Source organism: Pelodiscus sinensis, chromosome 19, assembly GCF_049634645.1.
Source record: "Pelodiscus sinensis isolate JC-2024 chromosome 19, ASM4963464v1, whole genome shotgun sequence".
Taxonomy (NCBI): domain Eukaryota; kingdom Metazoa; phylum Chordata; order Testudines; family Trionychidae; genus Pelodiscus; species Pelodiscus sinensis.
The window spans coordinates 24,622,811-24,647,117 of record NC_134729.1 but is presented as its reverse complement, the minus strand read 5'-3'; the positions used below and the strand labels follow the sequence as shown (position 1 = coordinate 24,647,117).

The 24,307-nt window shown below is 44.8% G+C and overlaps 2 protein-coding genes across 16 annotated transcripts in view; one reads left to right on the top strand and one right to left on the bottom strand.

The window, feature by feature from the left end:
- RAB8A (RAB8A, member RAS oncogene family) overlaps window positions 1-8,560 on the top strand; it is a 53,634-nt gene extending 45,074 nt beyond the window's left edge. The window contains exons 8-10 of one of the 9 annotated variants that reach the window (XR_012896722.1): window positions 3,097-3,224; window positions 3,412-3,815; window positions 5,842-8,560. Coding sequence is in view for 5 of the 9 variants with exons in the window: in XM_075903110.1 (XP_075759225.1) it covers window positions 3,097-3,224; window positions 6,225-6,285 (189 nt within the window). In the remaining 4 variants the exon portion in view is untranslated. Of the gene's footprint in view, window positions 1-3,096; window positions 3,225-3,411 lie in introns of all 9 variants that reach the window. The other 8 variants (XR_012896721.1, XR_012896724.1, XR_012896723.1 and 5 more) reach the window with 8 other exon arrangements.
- The window catches only part of LOC102456979 (tropomyosin alpha-1 chain), a 97,500-nt gene that overhangs the window by 53,074 nt on the left and 20,119 nt on the right, over window positions 1-24,307 (bottom strand). For 5 of the 7 annotated variants that reach the window (XR_012896720.1, XM_075903105.1, XM_075903103.1 and 2 more), the window contains exon 8: window positions 24,167-24,236. Coding sequence is in view for 6 of the 7 variants with exons in the window: in XM_075903105.1 (XP_075759220.1) it covers window positions 24,167-24,236 (70 nt within the window). In the remaining variant the exon portion in view is untranslated. The other 2 variants (XM_075903107.1, XM_006110505.4) reach the window with 2 other exon arrangements.

Below are 24,307 nucleotides of genomic sequence, written 5' to 3'. Positions count from 1 at the left end.
TATAGTCTGAGTGATTTAAAAGGGTCAAGCTAAAACATGTTCCAGTCTTTTATAGGTATTTCATTACAGAGCTGTAGCCAGACATGAACCCCCATTTTACATCCATCTTTGTCTGCTTGAAACCATGCAGGGCACATAAGAGCAGGAAAACAGCATATTCTTTGAAAACCTTGAAGCAAGAGGTTTAGATATGCTGGCTCAGTGACCATGACCAACAGTAAGCAGAGATAAGAGGGTGGTCAAACTAAGAGGCTGTACATCGTGCCCTTGACTTAACCCATATTGATACAAACACACAACTGTCCGTGGGGGGAGGAATCTCCTGCCCAACAAGAACATCCGGCAGTCCTAATTTAGCTATCTTCCTCTCTTACAAGTCTAAACTAACTTGTAACCTGCTTGTAAGAACTGGCACCATAAAACGGACCAGTAAAATTTGGCCTCTTAAGATAAGAAAGAGGATACGGGCCCCCAGGGGTATAAAGATGAGTCCAGCAGCACACTTGCTTTGAGTGTCAATCTATCATCTGTCTGCTGGTCGGGTTAGGTGTTTGATCTCCCGAGGTTCCAAGGGGACGCCCACCTCGTATTCGTCTTTCCTACGAATTGAGAGACCGGCCCTGGCCTGACACGCTGGAGTTGAAAAAGGGGTAAAAATTGTACCTGGATGTGGTCCTTTGCTTAAGTATATATATATACATAGTGTTAGAGCTCTTTAAAGATTAAGCTGTCACTTGGTACCATTATTTCTATTTTCTATCTTTACCTTTTTCCTGTAATCATTGTTAAGACCTATATATATATATATATATATTTGCTAGCATTTAAGAAATAGAGCAATAGCCATTGTAACCATATGATTTATAAGCTTCTTTAATAAACCTGTAACTGTTTAAGCTTTAACCTGACTCCTTCAGTTGCTGTAACAGAACCAAGCACAATTTAAAAGAACTTCAGCTGGTCATAAAAGGGACAGACATAGGGAGAGCTTGGGCGTTTGGATCTGTGTCACTCCCAGGTGACAAGATCTGTTGGGGCACCTTTTCAGCCTTTCCTAGGCTGCCCACTGCGAAGGAACTTTGTGTTCTAGCAGCTAAAATCTAAGGTGTAATAAGCTCTTCCTATATAACGGGGCATCTGTTGGCCTGCTGGCCACCCTCTGCGATGGGACCCCGGTCCTAGCAGTAAGGACACGGACGTTAAACCTTTTCTCGGAAGCATACACACACACACTGCCCTGACCGTCGGCTGACAGAATTGGCGTAGTCGGCAGGATTGTGTTATTGGTTCATATACAGCAACGTGAAGCCTGTCACGATTGACATGGATTTTAGCTGTATAGAAAAGGAGTTTGCCCGAGAGGGATGGGGCAACCCTAAATGGGATAAAGAGATTTTAGAGAAAGGCGCTTGCATCTGGCTGTTAAAGGGTGTGTGGCAAGCAGCCTGTACTAGCTACTGGAAGTTAGAAACAGAGCTTATCAGAGTGCAGAGAGAGAGTTACGAACTCTGGGAGCAATGCCAGAACCTGGATACCCGGGTGCGAACCCTAAATAAGGACATGGAGCACCTACGGGAACAGCTCCTCCTGAGGCTAGAGAGGGGAAGGAGAAAGTAATTAATGGAAAAAAAATGAGCTTTTGGAGCTGGCTTTAAAACTTTGCTGGCTTAAACCCCCGCTCTCCCGCCTTCCACTGTAACTAAGATAAAACAAGACAGCATTCCAGCCGAAGCTATGGCTCCGGTCTGTGAACTAATTAAAGATTTGGAAAAACGGGGAATCTTAATTTGTACCTACTCCCCGTATAATTTGCTCAGGAAGCATGCTCGATGGGAATGAGCCCCCCCTCTCATGAGGAAGCTCTGAGACAGCTGATAACAAGATATGCACTTATCAGTCTATGGGTCCGATTCACCCGAATGCCCCATTTCATTTGTACCTCACTGTGGGAAACACAGGGATGTTCTATGCTTTATGGCAAGAAGGAGAAGCGGTACCCTGCCATCCCATACAGTTTGGCTCAAAGTTATGGCAGGGGTCACAGTCAAATTACTTGCCTTATAAAAAGTGCTTCTGGCAGCCTACACAGCACTAAAGGAAACAGAGGAGCTAACCCAAGCTCAAGCCATAACACTTCACACTCCTCTCCCAATCATTAAGCCCATATTGGAGGGAAAGGAGTTGCCACCAGGAATAGCCCAAAAGAAAATGACTGTCCAAAGATGAGTACTCTATTTACACCACAGACTCTGCTGCAGCATAGATGTTATGAAAACCCTGTACTGTGAAGTTTAAAATTAGTAATAGCTGACTGCAATAATACACAGTCATATTTATCTATTAAAAGGAATCAGAAGGTGTGAGGGACTAATCATTAAGCCCACCCTCCTTACCAAATTAATACTGAACAAACCTGTGTCATTGGGAAAAGTCATTTAGCAGAAATCAGGTTGTATCTTAAGAGGAAAAAGCATGTGAAAGTAAAAGGTGGACTCCGTGGGAGTGTGGAAGGAATTAAGCGATTGTTGTAATATGTGAAGAGAAACCTGCTTTAAAAATGACACCTCGTTTCTTTGCAGTCTCTTTCTTAAGCACCATCTAGGCAAAGAAACAATCAAACGTAAACATTTGTCTACAGACACTTTTGTTAAATCTGCAAGAAAAATTAGGGATTATACTGAAACTTAATTGGTTAACTGCATAAAAGAATGAGCTCTATATATTGTAACTTTATTTTGTGGGTTTCAAATGAACTAGTTTTATTTTGTTTTGGACAATGTCCTCTTGCTTAAAATTGCAAACAGACAATGCACAAATTGGTTAGTGCTTCTGTTAAGAATTCAACTTTTAAGGTTAAATTTGCTCTCCAAGAAAATCAAGTTATTGTTTTAAGAATCCAAACTCTGAAACTTCACTGTGTCTCTGTTTAAGGCTGAGTTGATAATACTTTTGGCTTGCTCTCAGATCCAAGGTTGTAAGTAGGTGCAGACTGCCTGTCTGTTCTGAAGAGGTTTGAAACCAACTGTCCCTCATAAGTAAGCCTGTAACATTGTACATATTATTCTTTTTAAGAAAATAAAAGCTTTTTGCTTGCAGGAACAGAAACTGGCCAACCAACACCTTGTGCTAAGGAAAAGCATTATAGCTTCATACATTAAGTCTGATCTGTGGTACAAGAGGGAAACTGAGGCATGCCACTGTTGGGGAAGGCTAGCAACTCTAAGGTAATTCATGGGAGTGGAAGGTCACGAGTACCGATAAAGCGCCCTTGTTCTAGGAAAGTTGTAGCTCACTCGCCCATAGAAGTGCTAAGAAACTAGCTGTAACAGGTTCCCCTAACAAATCTTAGGCAGTATTTTAAGTTATAATAGGCCACCCCAATGGGGATAGAGATGTTTTCTTGTCTTTCAGATCATCAGAAAGCGCTGGTGCCAGCTGAAGAAAAACAACAAACAACAACAAAAACCATGGTTCTGTGTCATGACACAATAAGTTTGTGTTCTGTCCAAGTTTGTCTTGTGTGTCTTAATTGTAATACGAATTGCAAATATTGTTGTGTGTAAGATATTGTTTTAATGAAAGGATACTTTGAGTAAAGCAGAAGCATTCATTTAAACCAACAAAAATAATAATTGGGCCCAATCAATTGGCAATTGTAAACTTAGTCAATTGGCAACTTTAAATTCTGTGAAAGGATAATAGTTTGGTAATTGTTTAGACTAGGAGAATGTTAACAATGTCTCCACAGGTAAATAAAGAAGAAACTAGAAAGAAGCAAGGAGTGCATCACGTTGAACAGAAAGACTGGGAGTGAGGTACCAGCCCTCTCCCCCACCGGATTGGTTTTGCTTTAATAGCTCTAGAGCACCAGAGATAATAAGAAATCTATAAGAAACATGGGCAAGTGGGACATCAGCATATTTAAGTAAAGATACCCACAATAATGAGGAAACTAGTAACCTCACCATTGCAATAACAGCTACTTGCTCTGCTACTCACTGGTGCCTGATGCCTTAAAAGGCCTCAAGAATTATGGAATTGCATGGGTTAACAATTAAACATCTGTGAACCATGCTTGATCCTATAAGAAAAACAGTGACTCTAGTCAACGTAACCTCCTTCAAGTCACATACATAGCAATGAGAATACACGGCCTTGGGCCGCCCCTCATTCACACAGAATCATTTTGTTTATTGTAACAACATGAACACTACAAGGACAAAGAATACACAGTCCTCTGAGTTAAAGTTTGTATGGAATATTGTGGGAAAGAAGCTAAACACTAACATCAGGCCACTGAAGTTAGACCTACTGACTCCCACTGGGGCTTACCACTTAAAGCCCAAACAAAGGTAACCCCTGAGGCATGGCTGTCATTTGTTAAACAATGGCCATTGCTAACTTGCCGTATTATTAACCAGGTCCTTGAGGACAAAATAGAGCCTCCCAATTGTGCATCATGCCCTGAACAGACCCCTGTTCCAGAACCAGGACAATTGTCACTGGTCCTTACCTTGGTGATGTTCCACACTGGTATAGACCAGGTGTGTGCTAGACTGGTTAATCACATTAGCAATTTCCTAATTGGGCAACGACAGGGCTTAGCAGATACCATCACAGATTGGTTTGAGCCTGGAAACTCTGTCAGCAACACTTATGTCATAGCCTAGAAATTGTATAGAATCCAGGCTGGTAGATGCAGTAATATCCATTGCCTGTAAAGGCCTAGACACCAGCCAAGCTAACCGACTGATCCTGGATTGTTTGAAAGATCTGTCCAGCTCTGTGTCCACTTCACTAGATCTAACCAGATATTTGGACCAGAGACTAATTAGATTGTTAATTAATAGAACTAAATTAAAGAATTAGGAGGCCAGTATTAAAGCATAAGATAGCTTTAACCACCCAGCCTTTATGGTGGTAAGTCCCCATCTCCCCCGTGCCTACCCATGGGAGTGGGGAAGTAAAGAATCCATGAGGACCCAAAGGATCAAGAGATGGCAAATAGGAAAACAGATTAAATACTGTGGTGCAAAGATTAAACAATCGGCAGACTCCTACGGGCAGTCCAATCAGTAAGAGATTCCTTCCCTACAGAGAGAACCTTTCCTAGCCCCACTGTACCACTCAAAGATTTTAAATATGCACCTGAAGACACTGTGGTAATCAAACACCCCAGTTTAGAATGCAAATCCACATACTGAACTCCTACAAGGGAAAAGGAGTCTGGAACAATGCACACGCTGGGCTAACACCAATAACCATTACTGAGGCTTGGATTGTATCCAAGACCAGCGAACTTTTTGTTTTATTACAGGATACTGAGGCAATGGCCCTGAACAGTGCTCCAGTGAGATGTATCCCTCCCAGCGCTAGTGTAGATCCAAGAAACCATGATGAACTTTTTGTATATATACCACTTGCTGTTGCAGCGCTTGTAATCGCTGTTGTTATAGACTGAACTATAGAAAAGAAAACCTAAGCTGAAGCAAGACATGGTACTCCAACTCACCAAGGTCTTCTTCCTCATCCCAACTGCTACTGCTGTACCAGAACACCTTACTTGACTCCTCTACTAGACTGGAAATCAAGTTTGTCCCTGTAGGGTAAACTGAGGCAGCCCTAAATGTGCTAGTAGGCCTCTAAACAGCATAACTCCATTCTAGGATTAAGGCCTGGGAACACCACAGTCAGGATAAGAACTGCAGACAGTAAAAGACCCTGGGCACCATAGCAACCACGTTCTAAAACACTCGAACTGGGTCTCAGTTGGTAACGTAACACATTTTGCTTAAGATAACATTCATAAAATTTGCTTAAACTGTCTTGCTTCACTCCTAGATAATAAGCCTGAGAACCAAGTGCTGCACCAACTCAAGGCCATACCCGCCTGCTATAGCAACATCATCATCTATGCAGACTAAAATGTTATTACTGTTTGCTGACATGTTTTGGCATTTAAACAATAACCACCTGTATATTAATTAACGAGCTGTTACTTTGCAATGGGCGGAGATATTATGTAATCTTTAGTAGTTCTATTGGCTTATGTGCTCATTTCGTCTTGCTGCTAGACCTATCAAATCATTTTTCCTCCAGCCACCTGCTGACTATATAATCTATTGTATTGTGTTAATTAACCAGTGTTCACCAGGTTAACCCCTGCGTGTCACTCCATCAGCTGATGTATAATAAATCCTCCGCTTGTTTTCACCTGCATCCAGAGTGTCCTGGCTTATTTCCAACAATTTGGGGGCTCGTCCGGGATTCAGGCTTGTGAGCTGATCGGGAGCTGGAGACTGAAACCCAAGAGAGGTGAGTATATTTAATTTACCACCTCATTAGGTCTAGGGGTTGACGTCTCTGGTTTCCTTCAGACACATCCTGGTTCCGTTCCCATTTGAGGCATGAGATACCTGGATGAGGGTGAACCAAGTATATGAGGCAGGCCTGAAAGAGGGAGGGAGGAACATCTAACCCCCCCACAGGGGACGAGCACAAGAGGGTTGTGTACTGTTAGAACTAAGGGGCTCGTTACGGAGAGACTGGATAAATCACCAGGGAGTGATTGAGCCGTACGTTAAGCTCGGGATTGGCCAAGTACGCAAGGCGGCAGGCAGCACGAACTGGTGACCCACTCTCTCATTGCACGTAACATTGTAAGACCTGACGGACGCCCCCCAACAGGCACTTAACGTACACACTCTCGCATAGTGCAAATCCCCGCTAGTAATTGTGAAGGTACCAAGAGGCGCTACAAGAAGAGAAGACCGTATGGTATAAGCCCCCACACGGAAGTTCGGGGAAAAAGGCTGATCCCTAAGAGTACGTCTGAAAGATGAAGCTAAAGAGGGACAGTTAAGTCGTGTGTGGACTCCCCGAGGAGGTACCAAAAAGCAGAAGCAGGGAGGAAAGCCGTGCGCAACCTCCATAAGTCAGCCGGGTCGAGAGCAAGGTGCCCGAGCCCGAGCTGGAAGTTAAGCCCAGCCAGATTGGGAGCCAAAGCACCCAAGTCTAGGACTGGAAGAGAAAGAACCCAGCGCCTGTCCGGAGGGACTGGGAAGGTCGGACGGTGAGCTGTAGCTGTTACAGCTGGAAAGTGTGATCCGCTGAACCTCTGCATTCTCCGGACCATGTGTTGTGTGTTTGTATGTCATACCCTGTCATTATTTGTTCAATCCCAAGGAGTGCTCCTTTTCCTGCTAGAGATAATCCTATTTCTCCTACTGATAGTATGTTAAAAACCACATTTATAATCACTCATCTGAATGAATGCAAATTGATGTATGAGGAGTGAATGCCGCTGACAAGGTCTTAAATGCAAGGGGAGGTCAGCCTAACCTTGAGGCCAAGCGGATATGTGAGGGAGTGACGACTCCCCTTATTTCATAAGCTGCTAATAAGGTCTGACACTCTAGACACAGAAGACCCCTTCTTTGGAGTGTGTAGATTTAGTTTCCTATAAGCCACTGAACAAACAAGGAGTGGACAAAATACTCCCCTGAATAACTAAAATGAATGGGGATTAGTCTAAGCATACTGCAGAAAGGCACCCACTATATGTATGTGCATCATGGTCCAAGGACCTGTAAGCATTTAACAGATTAACAGAAAAGAAATTAAAGCCCTGAAGGATAAAATTGAAGCTCAGAAAAGCAAAAAGAAATCCTCCCTATGGTAAGAAATGTAACTTACAAGCAGCAGTGCCTCTGAGCCAGGCAGTAGAGGTCAAACCTAAATCATGGGCAGCGCCTTCACCGGTGAAGAAATTCCCTAGGAGTGAATTTAGATAGTGTTTTGCCAAATTATGTGGGAAGTTTCAATCATAACATTCATACTGGTACTGATATTGTGCTGTCGCTTCCAGCGTAAAATAAACACCCTGAAATTACTGTATTTGACCTGGCGGGTCAGGGAACCCTAAGGTCAAAAGGAGGGAACTGTAGGGTAAACTGAGGCAGCCCTAAATGTGCTAGTAGGCCTCTAAACAGCATAACTCCATTCTAGGATTAAGGCCTGGGAACACCACAGTCAGGATAAGAACTGCAGACAGTAAAAGACCCTGGGCACCATAGCAACCACGTTCTAAAACACTCGAACTGGGTCTCAGTTGGTAACGTAACACATTTTGCTTAAGATAACATTCATAAAATTTGCTTAAACTGTCTTGCTTCACTCCTAGATAATAAGCCTGAGAACCAAGTGCTGCACCAACTCAAGGCCATACCCGCCTGCTATAGCAACATCATCATCTATGCAGACTAAAATGTTATTACTGTTTGCTGACATGTTTTGGCATTTAAACAATAACCACCTGTATATTAATTAACGAGCTGTTACTTTGCAATGGGCGGAGATATTATGTAATCTTTAGTAGTTCTATTGGCTTATGTGCTCATTTCATCTTGCTGCTAGACCTATCAAATCATTTTTCCTCCGTCCACCTGCTGACTATATAATCTATTGTATTGTGTAAATTAACCAGTGTTCACCAGGGTAACCCCTGCGTATCACTCCATCAGCTGATGTATAATAAATCCTCCGCTTGTTTTCACCTGCATCCAGAGTGTCCTGGCTTATTTCCAACAGTCCCTCTCAGCCCAAAACAACTAGTGGAACAAGAGCGACATCTTCCAATGGAGACCGGTGTAGTTCAATGACAGCGACCACCTCAATCCTCAAAATAACTTTGGGGGGAGGCAAGGAAAGTGGCAACGGACTGTATGGGGTAAGACATGCTGTAACTAAGAATGTAAACATCTCATGGTTAAATTGGTTAGCCCAACAGCTGAGATTTTCCCTAACTCCTTTTCTACACTCTATTTTAACCACTGCTCTAACCACTGTAATTTTTGTAATCATTTTCTGCATAACTCTATGTATTGTGTAATGCCTAGTTAATGCAGCTATCTTTTCTGTGCACATTCGATATACGGCACTAGGAAAAGACCCTAGCCAATTCCTAGATCCTGAACCTTCTATTCCGGCCATTGGGCACTTCTAGATTCCCCCAAGGTGGGCAAGAGGTGCTGGTATCACCGCCATCTTGTATCCTGGGACGTGGTGTGTCGTATCAGGGGGTGGAATGTAGCCAGACGTGAACCCCCATTTTACATCCATCTTTGTCTGCTTGAAACCATGCAGGGCACATAAGAGCAGGAAAACAGCATATTCTTTGAAAACCTTGAAGCAAGAGGTTTAGATATGCTGGCTCAGTGACCATGACCAACAGTAAGCAGAGATAAGAGGGTGGTCAAACTAAGAGGCTGTACATTGTGCCCTTGACTTAACCCATATTGATACGAACACACAACTGTCCGCAGGGGGAGGAATCTCCTGCCCAACAAGAACATCCGGCAGTCCTAATTTAGCTATCTTCCTCTCTTACAAGTGTAAATTAACTTGTAACCTGCTTGTAAGAACTGGCACCACAAAACAGACCAGTAAAATTTGGCCTCTTAAGATAAGAAAGAGGATACGGTGCTCCCTGATGAAGGGGAATAGCCAGCAATGTCCCTGTATGAATGGGTGGGGAGCTGCAGTCTCCCCCTTCTTTTCTAAATGGTGCCGGGTGGGTGGCTCTGGTCAGGGGCAGTCCCAGATGGGAGTGGTGGGTAAGGATGTTACATATCGACTAACTGACTAATCAAATAGTTGATTCAGTTTGCACTGACTTTGAGTAGTCGATAAGGCGCCTCAGCCTTTGAAGTGTACGAACAGCCCTAGGGCTGATGCTTCACTTCAAAGGCGAAAGCGCTATGTGGAGCCCAGGATCAGCTGCAGACTCCAGTTGATCCTGGACACCCAGTGGTGCTGCTGCTTTGAAATGCTGCATGCAGCCTGACACTGGGCTTCCCGCAGCATTTCAAAGCGGCAGCACCCACACGGAGCCAGCTGATCCTGGACTCCATGTGGCGCTGCTGCTTTGAAATGCTGTGGGGAACCTGACACCTGTGGCATTTCAAAGCTGCAGCCCCAGGATCAGCTTCCCCAGGTTCCCCACCACAGGGAGCCCGGCCTATGCTGACACCCCAGGCTGCATGTGGCATTTCAAGGTGGAAGCGCCGCATGGAGCCTGCGGTCTGGCCCCAGGCTTCAAGCGGCACTGCTGCTTTTAAGTCCATCCCTCCCAACCCCCCCCCCCCCCCCCACCCACACACACACTTCCCTTCCACTTGCTGCCTCTTTCTTTTAGAGGCAGCAAGGGTGGCAGGAAGCGATTAGTTGTTTAGCATGTCGACTATCTGATAAATATTTGCTTATCAGATAGTCGACTAGTGGGGGGAACCCTCAGTTAACCCCTTTCACCTGCCTGGAAATGTATCTGTTTTCTGTATGGTTTTATGCAGCCGCCCCCCCCTCCCCCGACCTTGCTTTATGCTACAATAAGAGGAAGATTCATACTGAATTTGGTGGTCCTAGTTCTTATGGTTTAGGAGGAATTCTTGAACAAACAGATGGACAGACAGACTTGCTCACAAACACTCTCAAATATATAGTAGATGACAGTTTCATCAGTTTACATCCCAGTTCTTGGTGCTTTTCTTTTGAAGCAGTGCACAAAGGGGCATCAACAGCATAGCACGTATATAAATGTTGAGTAGACTAACCCCCCATGTTTTGAAGATTTCTAGTTCACTATAGAGCAGCCTACTCTGTAGTATGGGTTTGGTTTTACCAATAAAGAGGACAGGAACAGGTGATCTCACTGTAAACATAAGGATCGGTTGTTGCTGCCCCTAGTTGGGTCTTTGCACATTTCCTCTTTGTATACTGCACTCACTATTGTAATGGCTGCCCAGGAAATAATCAAAAAGCACCTTACTACCTATTGAAATAATCATAAAGTTGGAAGAAACCTAAGAAGGCTGTCAAGTCCAGAATCCTGACCAAAGCAGGACCAGCCCCAAATAAATCATCCCAGCCAAGGCTTGCTCAAACTGAGACTTAAAAACCTCTAGGGATGGAGATTCCACTACCTCCCTGGGGAAATAGTTTTTCCTAATATCCAATCTAGACCTTCCCCACTGCAACTTGAGAACACTGCTCCTTGTTCTGCCTTCAGTCACTACTGAGAACAGCCCCCCTTCAGGATATTAAAGCCTGCTATTAAATCCCCCCTCACTCCTCTCTTCAATAAACTAAATAAGCCCAAATCCCTCAGCCTCTCCTTGTAAGTCGTGCTCCAGCCCCCTAATCATTTTTGTTGCCCTCCGCTGGACTTTCTCCAATGCGTCCACGTCCTTTCTATAATGGGGGGCCCAGAATTGGACGCAATACTCCAGGGCTACGTCTACATTGGCATCCCTTTCTGGAAAAGGGATGCTAATGAGACGAGTCGCAATTGCAAATCCGCGGGGGATTTAAATATCCCCCGTGGCATTTGCATTTACATGGCTGCTACTTTTTTCCGGCTTGGGGATAAGCCGGAGAAAAGCGCCAGTCTAGACGCGATTCTCTGGAAAATAAGCCCTTTTCCGGAGGATTTCTTATTCTTACTTGAAAGTAGCCCAGATGTGGCCTCACCAGTGCTGAATAAAAGGGAATAATCATTTCTCTATAGCTGCAGGCAATGCTCCTCCTAATGCACCCTACTATGCCATTAACTTTCTTGGCTACAAAGGCGCCCTGTTGACTCAATTGTGGGAGAAAAATCAAATAACTCCAATTGTGTCTAAGGGGAGACTGTGCAGAAATCATAACTTTCTAAAAGAAAACTGCTGTAAGGGTTAAAAAGTTTTCCAGGCCTCTCTCCCTGTAACAGAGAGAAATCAAATTAGCTCTAATCAAAGACCCTTACAAATGACTATCTCAAATTCATGGATACTCCTAGTCTGTCACAATTTGTCATGTAAACCCTTATCTTTGTCACAGTTTGCCTTGTAGACTCCTCCACTCAAGTTCTCATGTGGCTTTGTGTACTGTAAAAACTTACTTCTAGCACTCCTGGGGTGAACAGAAGTCTCAGAGTACTTCTGCTGAGACTTTGATATGTTAAAGAAGAACAATCCACAACTGAACTGTCTAAGCATTCTGTATATAGGATACCTGAATCTGTCTGTCAGGGCTGCTGCTTCACTCTTGGAAGTGACAGCCTGCATGCATGCATCATAAAGTTTTCTCTTCTAGGTTTCTCTCCTGCCTCACTGATTTGACCTCCGGCCTCGGACCCTTCTGGGGGCTCTGTACCCCAGGGGAGCGAGATTTCCCCCTCAATTTGGTGTCAGAAGTGGGATGGCTTGGAACTCCAGTTGGAAAGGCTGATGATGGGGAATGGGAACGGACTACAGCGCGCATCTGGAGGGTAAGGGATCCATTTAAAATCCCCCGGTCCGCCTCCCTGTTCTCGTCACCAGCTGGCGGTAAGTGTCATCTTTTACTTAAAAATTTTTTTTGTTAAGAGGCTTGAGGGAAACTTAAAACGAAAACACTGGGTATAGCCAAATAGGGGTTGGATTTTGTTGTTGTTGTTGTTGTTGCTGACTGATTGGTGGCGAGTCCAAGCACATGGTTTTGAGTGAGTGAAGTCCGGAGGGGGACTGCAGCCGCACCAGTGCTGTCAGTGTCACTGCACAGCTGCTGAAAGCAAGGGCAGTTTCCCCCGGCACATAAGGAGTGTGAGTGAAGCTTACAGTTTGTGTGGACTCCCACACTATCCTTGGAGAGGGTAGTGTTGCTGGACGCCTGTGCTATCCTTGGAGAGGGTAGTACTGTTGGGCTCCTGCGCTGTCCTTGGACAAGACAGTGCTAACATGGATAAGATTGCTCCCTCAAGTCTGTCTCCGACTGAGGGAAAAGGTTTCTCACAGCCTGGGACTCCCTTGTCTCAGATGATCAGTCAGCTAGGAATTGCCTGCAGGTTTGAAACTAAGGAGACTTAAGGAATTATTAAGCATTTGGAATGGCTATACTCAGGGGAATTCCCAGAATAAATGGCAACTAGAACTTTGACTTACAAAAGCTTGCTTATCTTAGAGTTTTCCTCGAGGAAAAACATCCTAACCAGATGGAATATTGGTGCCTGTGGCAGTAAAAAAAATAATCAGAGCATTATGGCTAGCAAAAAAGATTCTATTGAAAAGCTGCAGCAAGAATTGGCTTCTCTAAACAGCTTGATTCCCCAGATGTGCCATCTGCACCCCCACCCGCTTTGGACCCTTGTCAGCTGAACATTCTTTCCTGTTATCTCCCTTTTCTCCTGTAAACCTTATGGGACGTGACTTGTTGTGTAAATTGGGTGCAAACCTTCTCTGTAGAGAGGAAGGGATATTTGTTGACCTTTCCCCCTATCAGGCTCCAAATTTGATGGCATTACTACTCTCAGAGGAATCTGATGAGACCTCAGGACATACACCCCTCCTGGACCTCTCAGAAATCCCAGAGACATTGTGGGCAGCCCATGTGAATGAAGTGGGGTTGCTAGCCTCTGCAACACCAGTGCAAATAACATACAGACACAACAAGCCTTTCCCAAGGGTACCCCAGTATCCATTGGCTAGGGAGGCACAAGAGGGCATTAAGCCTGTAATCTCTTCCCTCCTTGAAAAAGGGATACTTGTTTATACAACTTCACCATGTAATACACCTATACTACCTGTGAAAAAGCACATCTATAGATTTGTAGAAGACCTAAGAGCCACTAATAAGTTTGTAATCCCTAGATTTCCAGTAGTACCTAACCTGGTTTTCTGTAATAGATTTATGTTCTGCCTTCTTTTGTATTCCAGTGCATAAGAATTCCCAATTTCTCTTTTCCTTTTCCTTTCAGGGTAATCAATTAACCTGGACATGTTTTTGTAAAGTTATTGTAAAAGCCCTACTCTGTTTTCTCAGTTTTTAAAAAGCTGACCTGAATTCTCTCTCTCTTCCCTGCAGTTCTGTGTTAGTTCAGTATGTTGATGATGTGTTAATTGCTAGTAAAACTAAGAAAAGATGTAAGAAAAGATGTAAAACTGATACCTCATATGTGTTAAAGTGTCATGCTGAAAAGGCTCACAAGGCTTCCAAAGCCAAATTGCAATTTGTAAAACAAAGAGTTCAGTACTTAAGGACATTTACTTTTAGGAGATGGCCGCCAGTTAACACCTGAGCGAATCTCAAGTTTTTTTTCATTCCTCACCCTTTCACCAAAGTCAGGTATACAAATTTCTGGGTACTGCAGGATATTGCAGACAATGGATTCCTAACTTTTCTGAACTCACCAAACCCCTTACTATTCTACTCTTAGACTTAGCTCCTGACCCAGTGACCTGGTCCCCAGAATGTGAATCTGCTTTCCTTTCCCTTAAAACTCTTCTGCACAGTGGGCTTATCTAATTATAGCAAGACTTTTACTTTGTTTTGTCATGAACAGGATGGAATTGCAGCTGGAGCTCTCTGTCAACCCCTTGGACACACACCTCGTCCAGTAGCTTATTTTTCTGCAACACTGGACTCAGTAGCCCGTGGGTTCCCACTTTGTCTAAGGGCAGTTGCAGCTACTGCTGAATTACTTTAAAAAGGCCCAACCTGTCACATTAGGCCACAGCATTATCTTACAGGTCCCTCATGCTGTCTCTGCTCTCTTACAGCGATACCGCACTCAGCACCTATCTGTTCAGAGACAAACCCTGTATGAGAATGTTATCCTCTCTTTCCCAAATGTGGTAATTCAAAGATGTAATGTACTTAGCCCAGCTACTTTTTCTCCTTTACCCTCTAATGGTAAAGCACATACCCATAACTGTGAAGAATTGCTTGAGCACTGTGTAAAGCCTCCCCAAGATTTGTCTGCTCAACGGCTGGAAAATGCAAATCTTGTATTGTATACTGATAGCTCATGTAAAAGAAATGCAGTTGGTAAAGTAGAGGCTGGATATGCAGTGGTCTCAGATAATGATGTTTTAAAGGTTCTTTTCTCTTCCAGGAATCAAAATCAGCTCAGGCTGCTGAGCTCATCGCTTTAATTCGTGCTTGCCTTTTAGCGTCCAGACAGTCTGCTGCCATTTATACTGATTCAAAGTATGCTTTCTCTGTCTGTCATGCCACAGGACAAATTTGGAAACAACAAGGTTTCCTTACCTCTTCTGGCTCTGCTATCTCTCATGGTCCCCTTATCTCCCAACTCCTTGATGCTATTCAGCTACCCACATCCCTCTCTATTACCCATTGCCCGGCCCACACAGGTGCCACTGATCCTGTTTCTCTGGGTAATGGGAATGCTGATGCAGCCGCCAGACATGCAGCAGCACATGGACCTCTGGCTCCCTTTCAGATTCTGGTCTCTCTTTCTCTCCCTGTTTCTTTGCAGGACCTGATAGAACTACAGCAAGCTGCTCAACCTGCAGAGAAAAACCTTTGGGAGAAAGCAGGCTGCTCCTTATCCCCAGCTGGCTGCCCAGTCGCCCCAAAAATCTCTCACACGGCAGCTTGCTCAGGTGTCTCATCAAATGACACACATGAGCAAAAGGGGGGTGGCCTCACAAATCCCAAAACAAAGTACGCCCCAGGCGTGCACCTAGAAGCTCTCAAGAATATCTAATTCTTGTGTGATTTGTAAGCAGTTTAATGTTGCAGGAGGCCCACAGGCTAGCAGCCACACAGAAAGAAGAAACCTAGACATAAAATGACGGTTAGGAGAGCTTGCACCTGCAGGTAAAGGAAGCCCTCCCAGCACCTACTGATGTGCCGTGCCACAACATCCAACCAGGCGACTACGTGTTCGTGAAGGAACATCGCAAAAAAAATTCCCTGACAGCCCGGTGGAAAGGACCGTTCCAATTGCTGCTCATCACCCACACAGCAGTAAAGGTAAAGGAGGGCCCCTCGTAGATCCACGCAGGTCATGTACGCCGAACTGCAGATCCAACAGAGCTGATTGACCCCGTCACCCAGGACCCCTTCCTGGAGGAATCACCTGAGGACGAGGTTCAGCGGACCGAGGCGGCAGACTCTCAAACCAGACTGTTACCAAACCGGCCTCCACCAGGAGCTTCGAGGTACAACCTGAGAGGTAGGACTGTACCAGCAAAGACCTACAGGTGAGCCTGGCGCCCCGTAGCTCTCAAAGGGGAATCCATTCCAGTATTGAGTGAACTAAGAGACTACGAAATCTCGAAGAGTGCCTGCAGAGGCAAGCCAAACAATACTAACTGATTAAGCTTAGTTAAAGAGACTGCTTTGCTAGTTGCTAGATAATTACTATATTATTATTATCCTTCTACTTTAGAGACTTAAGATACTATAAGATGGGGATTGTTTTCCTTCTTTTAGTAGTCAGAATAGCCTTAGTATATAACTTTCCCCACCCTTATTGGGAAGCCCTGCAAAAGGTTGTGTCCCTCACCAATACAAGTGATACAAGTGACTGTTGGATATGTGAACAGCTTATAGAAGGCTCTGAAGGCCTTTTACCATTACAGTTTATCCCAACTCCTGCCTCCCTGTGGACCAGACCCCTAAAATTCAGATCTACTGGTAGTCAGTACTGTGCAGGAGAGCGGGAGTGGGTAGATGCCCAGAATGATAACACTGTGCCAGAAGTACATAGTCATGGGGGGGGACAGGCAGATTTGGCATAAAAATCTGATTGCCTCAGAGATTCCCCTTACTCAAGCATTACATCCATCAGGGAATGCTTCCCTTATGTTTCCCTTATGTTTTAAAAGCAATATTGGCACTGGTAAAGATCTGGGGGTGAATGGGCAGTGGATCATTTACCCAACTGATAAAGAAAACCTCCCTCTAAGATAAGAATTCATCCTAGCAAAAGAAGAATACTTAAGAATGTCTAAAATAACTTTGAGTAATACTCCAATAGGAGTATTAAAGGGGGGAATTGTGGGAGAAAAATCAAATAACTCCAATTGTGTCTAAGGGGAGACTGTGCAGAAATCATAACTTTCTAAAAGAAAACTGCTGTAAGGGTTAAAAAGTTTTCCAGGCCTCTCTCCCTGTAACAGAGAGAAATCAAATTAGCTCTAATCAAAGACCCTTACAAATGACTATCTCAAATTCATGGATACTCCTAGTCTGTCACAATTTGTCATGTAAACCCTTATCTTTGTCACAGTTTGCCTTGTAGACTCCTCCACTCAAGTTCTCATGTGGCTTTGTGTACTGTAAAAACTTACTTCTAGCACTCCTGGGGTGAACAGAAGTCTCAGAGTACTTCTGCTGAGACTTTGATATGTTAAAGAAGAACAATCCACAACTGAACTGTCTAAGCATTCTGTATATAGGATACCTGAATCTGTCTGTCAGGGCTGCTGCTTCACTCTTGGAAGTGACAGCCTGCATGCATGCATCATAAAGTTTTCTCTTCTAGGTTTCTCTCCTGCCTCACTGATTTGACCTCCGGCCTCGGGCCCTTCTGGGGGCTCTGTACCCCAGGGGAGCGAGATTTCCCCTTCAATATCCAGCTTCTCATGCATGGTAATCCCCAGGTCCTTTTCTGCTGAACTTTTCTGTCAAAATGCTTTCTAGTCAGCCCCCAGCCTGCAGCAGTGCTTGGGATTCTTCTGTCCCAAGTGCAGAGTTCTGCACTTCTCCTTGTTGATCCTCAGATTTCTTTTGGCCCCATCCTCCAATTTGACTAGGTCACTCTGTGCCCTATACTGCCCTCAACTTACCTACCTCTCCCCCTATTTTTAGTATTATCTGCTAACTTGCTGATGGTATAATAAAGATGTTGAACAAAACCAGCTCCAGAACTGACCGCTTGAGACTAAACCTCCAACCAGACATTGAGCTGTTGATCACTACCTGTTGAGCCCTATAATCTAGCCAGATTTCTACCCCTATTACAGTCCGTTCATCCAAGCCATACTCCCTTAACTTGCTGGCAAGAATTATGTGGGAGACCATATCAAAAGCTTTTCTAAAGTCAAAGTATATCACATCCACTGACTTCCCCGTGACTAGGAATAATCAACATGAATTCACCAAGGGCAAGTCCTGCCTGACCAACCTGATTTCCTTCTATGTCAAGATAACTGGCTCTATCGACATGGGGCTCTTCCAACTGCTTCAAAATGGATTCCTTAAGGATCCCCTCCATGATTTTTCTGGGGACTGAGGTGAGACTAGACAATCTGTAATTCCCTGGATTGTCTTCCTTCCCTTTTTTTAAAGATGGGCACTACATTTGCCTTTTTCCAATAGTCCAGGACCTTCCCCGATCACCATGAGGTTTTCAAAGATAATGGCCAATGGCCCTACAATTACATCAGCCAACTCCCTCAGCACACTCAGATGCATTAAATCCAGTCCCATGGATTTGTGTATGTCTAGCTTTTCTAAATAGTTCTTAACCTGTTCTTTCTTCACCATGGGCTGCCCACCTTCTTCCCATACTGAGTTGCCTAATGCAGTAGTCTAGGAGCTGACCTCATCCATGAAAACCAGGCAAAAAAAGCATTGAATTCTTCAACTTTCCCCACATCATCAGTCACTAGGGGTATGTCTACACTACAGAGTTAGTTCGAACTAACGGACGTTAGTTCGCACTAACTTTAATAGGCGCTACACTAGCGCTCCGCTAGTTCGAATTTAATTCTTGTGTATAAACCTTCTTGAACAGTTTATACCAGGGGTCTCCAACCTGTGGCTCACTAGGGAACCAGAAATGGCTCTTCTGGAGCCCCAACTCAGCCCCCCCTTAGCTTCCCCTGGCAGCAGGGAGCCAGAACTGGAACTATAGCCTTACCGTTTCTGCAAGATTGGAATGCCAACACTGGCTTCCTGCAGGGGTGGAGGGGGAGAGAGCCCCGAGCCTCCCCCCCGGATTCGGTGTGTGGGGAACAAGCAGAGTGAAAAATGGCTCCTTGCATGCCCCTTTTTCTTCCCACAGTGTGTGGGGAACAAGCAGAACTAAAAATGGCTCCGTGCGCACTGCCATTTTCCTTCCCCGGGACACCCTTCCTGGAGGCTTCCCTTGCAAATCCTTCATGAAGGCTTAATGGGAACAGTGCAAGGCCATGTTACACAGTGCCTGCAACGTGGTGTGAAAGCAAATAAGTGCCCCCTTATGCCCAAATCCCACACCTCACCTCCTCACTCATCTTGCACCCAGCCTGCTCCTGGCCCCTGCCCCCAGCCAGACAGCCTGCCTCCACCTCCCCCCTGGCCAGACAGCCTTCCCCCAGGCCGCTCATGCCCCTTCCCTCTGGCCAGATACTGTCCTCCCAGCCTTCTCCTGAACCCTACATCCTGCCCAGACGCTGTATGCTCATCTCTATCCCATTCACTGGCAGTCCTGTCTCACATATGGATGTTAAGGACTAGTCAAATATCCGATAGGCAAATCTTATTGGACAGTTGACCAGTTGCTTCCCCCCTTCTTGCTGCTTCTAACAGACAGAGGCAGCAAGGGGGGGACCCAGGCTCCACATTGCACTGCCTCTTTGAAATGCTGCTGTGTTTCAAAATGCATTGACTATTTGATTAGTAAATTACACGATACTTAACATCCTTAGTCCGGCACACTTAATCCCTCATTTTTGGCCCCACCCCAGAGCCTAGGGTTGCCCAGAAAATCCACTAACCCTGGAACCTCAGAAGCGTAAATCTGGTTTCAGGCCTTGAACCTCAGTCCTCCCTGCTTCTTCCCCCCACCATTTGGCTGGAGCATCAGGGGCGTGAGGTGTTTCAGTTGGGGACTACATCAGTGAGGGTTGAGGGTTGTTTTTTTTTTTTTTGCCTCTCACTTGTGTGATCCCTGACTGATTTTTCTATGGGTCAGTGGCCCCCAACCACAAAAATGTTCCTCACTTCTGTCATAAATAAAGACAATGTTGAAACCTTTTGTGATGGACATAATTTACTTTATTTAAAAATGAAACCTGGCCAACAAGCTCCCAGTTGGGGCCCAGCCCCCATCTGGCCTCAGCGTCATAGCACTCCTGCACAAACGCCAATCCTGACCCCATCATACACCTGAATCCCCTGCCCTGAGCCCCTCCAACCCCCGCATGCCCAAACTCCTGCACCCCCACATCCTCCGTCCACTGTCATAACACTCCTGCACCTCCCACACCCCAATCTTGTGCCTTGAGTCCATCATACACCCAAATCCCCTGCCCTGAGCCCCACATACACCCCAACCCAGACTCCTGCACCCCCACATCTCCAGCCCCCACCATAAGAGTGACACAAGACAGCCTGAATGAAGTTGGATTTGGCCAGTTATGATGTAAACTTCAAAGAAATGTGCGAAAAGATGCAGCAGCAGAAGTCCCATTAAATAAAGTCTGTGAGTACAATGTTTCATTTATGTTAATATTAATCATTATGTCAATTATCAATAATATTAAGTTGTATATTATCAGTCATACAAATGACTGTGGAGGCCCAATGCTCCATTAGGAGCCTAAAGGACAAATAAATACGGCTCTTTGTTGACCACTTGTTCTGAATTTTGATGTAGTTTGGCTCTTAGGTTTGAAAAGGTTGCCGACCTCTGGTTTATACTCCTCTATGGCAGTGCTCCAATCATGTGAGACGTCACTCCAGTCTCTGGCTTCTAAGTGTTCGTGTACAGACACCTTAGATCAGGGGTTCCCAACCTTGTTGATACCTGGGACCAGCAAACCCATTCACAAACTTTTGGTGGACCAGCAACATTTTTATTTGCATATTTACATATTCATGAAAATGATGAATATGCAAATAAAATGTTGCCGGTCTGCCAAAAGCTCAAGCCCCAAAAGCTCAAGCCCCAGTGCCAGCCCTAACCCTTAGAGCCCTCTACCCCTTCACTACCCCCCAGTGCCAGCCACTGACCCCAGAGTCCCCTGCATCCAACCCGCAAGAGACTCCCCCAGAGCCAGCCTCCAATATTACCCATAGCCCCCTACTACTAGCTCAGCCTCCAGTACTAGCCCTGCCCCTGGAGCAGGGCTGGACAAAATATGGCCCAGGGGCAGGATTTGACCCGCCAAGCCACAAGATCTGGCCCGTGGACCACCCTGCCGGGACCCTCAGGCACACGCAGCTGCTGTGTTTACCCTATGCGCCCTTCTGCACTCAACCTCCACCCTAGACCCTCCCCTCCCCTCCACAGAAAAGTGCAGCCCTTGACAACTTACCAAAATCTTGCAGTGGCCCCCCACCAAAAATTATTGCCCACCCCTGTCATGGAGCCCCAGGTGCTTGCCCCATCCCTCTTGCCTAGCCCTGCCCTGCTGCCTGCATCGCAGCAGGGCTGAGGCTGGGGTACAATGTCCGTGCCTCCCCTCCTGCCGCAGCTGTTGGAAGAAGCATATCCTCCCCCTTCTCTCAGCCAAACAGTGCCGGGCAGGGTGGAGTCTCCTTCCCACTGCTGAAGAGCGACTCTCTGCACGGCAGGCCTTGCCCCTGCCCGCGCTAGTTGGCTGAGTGAAGGGGCAGGACATGCTTCTCCCAACAGCCGGAGCGGGAGCGGTGCACCCCAGCCCCCAGAGCCACCACAGCCCGGCAGCCAGAGACCTGCGGCCCAGCGGTTGGGAACTTAGATAACTAGCTGATTGCTCTGTCTTGTCTTCTTAGTATGAATCAGGGGTCCTCGCACCTTCTCCTTGTGTTCCTTCCCAGTATCCCACTTCCCCACTTACCTCAGGGCTTAGGTCACCGTCCCCCCAACGAACCTAGTCTAAAGCCTTCCTCGGTAGTAATGAGTACTAGCTGTGGGATTTGTATTTGTTTTTATTGTGTCCTACGTGCCACTTTATTTGAACTTTCTTTCAATTTATGTGATCGTTCAATTAAAATTTTAACTAATAACTGAATTTTTTTAAACAAAGCCATCTGAGTGCAATGAACCTAATGCTCTTACAAGAACCCTAGTGAGAATAACAGGGCTCTGCTAAAATCTGACCAAACACGTTATAAAAGGACATTAGTTATGTCATTAATCATGGCAAAGAAAAAAGCAGAGAATGTACAGGTATCAAGGTAGCTTGGTTTTATTTAATTCAGTTTTTACAGAAGAAGACTGAAGGGCTTAATACTAGGAATTACACAGAAGAGATGGTATTAAGGCAGAATCTTAGTGCACCAAGGCAAAGCCGAAAGAGGAAACATGTTCACAAAGAGGTCATATCATTGAGAGCATGGTCAAGCTCCTCGCTGATAGCTTTGTATTTCAGCTTCTGAGCATACAGCTCATCTACAGGTTGAAGGGCCCAAGGCAAGGAGTTCAGCAAGAAATGCAGGAAAACAGTCCGCAGAGTAGAGAATACGGAGAACAGACGGAATGCAGCAAATGAGGATGCACAGTGGAAAATAAAGATGAGAAGAAAACATGTAAAGAAGAGAACATTAAAATATAAGGCAGAAGCAATACACATGAACTAACTGCCCAAATGTCAGGCGTTTCAGTTTAATAACATTTTTTCAGCCATGTTTTAGAAAAGATTGAGAAGCCAGCGCTTCCTAGTGGTCACAAATGAGTCAGGATATAATTGATTCTTGTAAATTGAGTACAGTGGCCCCTTGATTAGATGCAATTGGTATATAAAGATGCAAATAGTTGGCTAAAAGTAGCTTTTAGTTTTAATCATTCCTTTTTTGGAAGAGAAGGGGCGAGTAACTTTGATAACTAAATGTCATGCCATCACCCCCTGTTTTCTAGACAGCTTTAACTATTTTTTGGTGCTTCTTATATGCTTCTACCCTGCTTGACAGACGCTTTAATTTTTGTCCATTCCCCGATGTGACGTTTATTAAGAGTATCAGAGCTTATGAGCAAAAGTGAAGAGATCAGGAAATATGAGCAGTCTTCCTTTCAACTAGGGTTATCTATTAAAAGTTCCTCACCCTTAATTTCAGGTGACTTTTCAATGTAAATATAAAATTAAACTGAGACTTTGTTTTCTCATTCTATTCTGCTATGAAATTGTCCTTGTCATCGACATAGAATTACCAAACAAGGATTTTATTTCTTCACTGTTTTATAATTCGATTAGGGTTGCCAGCTCTTAGGACCGAACAGACCAGACACCATTTGCGGCAGTGGTGTCCAGTCCGGGAGAGTTGGCATCCCTAAATTAGATAAATATAGAGCCTGACAGAATAATGGCAGGAAAATGTGTTGTTCGAATCAACTGATAGAAATAAGCAACCCTGTCCTTTTTGGGTTGGAATACATTTTCAACCATGCCGAAATCTAGTTTGGTTTTGGACCCACGCATATGTCTGCAGACCAGTATGTGGCCCTCACATCTCCACTATTTTCCTCAGAGAACTAAGTTTTGAAGAATGTATTCAAGCAATTTATAGTAACCAAACACATTAAGGAACAATACGTCTGCACATATGAATCTCACGTGCCTTGCTTTCAGTTTATAGGACAACTTTTGTAGAACTCATCTGAGATAACTGATTTAGCCTAATAATAGTGAGTGCCACTGATTGGCTTAATCAGGACAAAATGATCTTAAGTTCAGCAGGGGACACATTTGCCCTATGACAAGGGTTTTATGGAATAGAATTCTGTAGGAGTGTGTGTGTGTGTGTGTGTGGGGGGGGTTAATGTTCAGTTTAACATTCTGTCCCATTAAGAGTTCAGACATATTTTTAAATATTCATTTCTTAATCAGGGCTATAGGCCATCCACAAATGCAGATGATTCTATAGTAATAACAAATGGATGCATTTTGGGGGGGGGGGGGAATATTGAGGAAAAAAGTAAATATTACAGGCAGTCCCCGGGTTACATGGATCCGACTTACATCGGATCCCTACTTACAAACGGGGTGAGGCAACCCCGCACTAGCTGCTTCCCCCCAGCAGACCAGGGAGATGCGAAGCTAGCGCTCCCCCCCCCCCCAGCAGACCAGGGGGACGTGGAGCGGCTTTTCTCAGCAGACACCTCAGCTTGAGAATAAAGGACTGAGGGAAGTGAGGTGTGGGAGAATAAAACTGAGCTCTGGAGAAATGTTTGGCTAGAGTTTCCCCTACAATATGTACCAGTTCCGACTTACATACAAATTCAACTTAAGAACAAACCTACAGTCCCTATCTTGTACGTAACCCGGGGACTGCCTGTATAGCACAACTCTATTTAATGGTCTAACTACAGGTAATTATAGTAGTATAAAGATTTTCCAGATAATCTACAAAGTACATAGATTAGTACAATGAATTGTTTCTCAGTTTGAAACTAATAGAACTTATGAAAACAGTAACAATTTTAAAAGTCATTTCATACCTTCCAGATCATCAATACTCTTTTCCAGTTTAGCAACTGTTCTTTCTGCAAACTCAGCACGTGTTTCAGCCTGGTAAAAGATATACAGAAAAAAAGTCTTGGATACTGGACAAGAAACAATCTCCGATGAAATGCAAATGT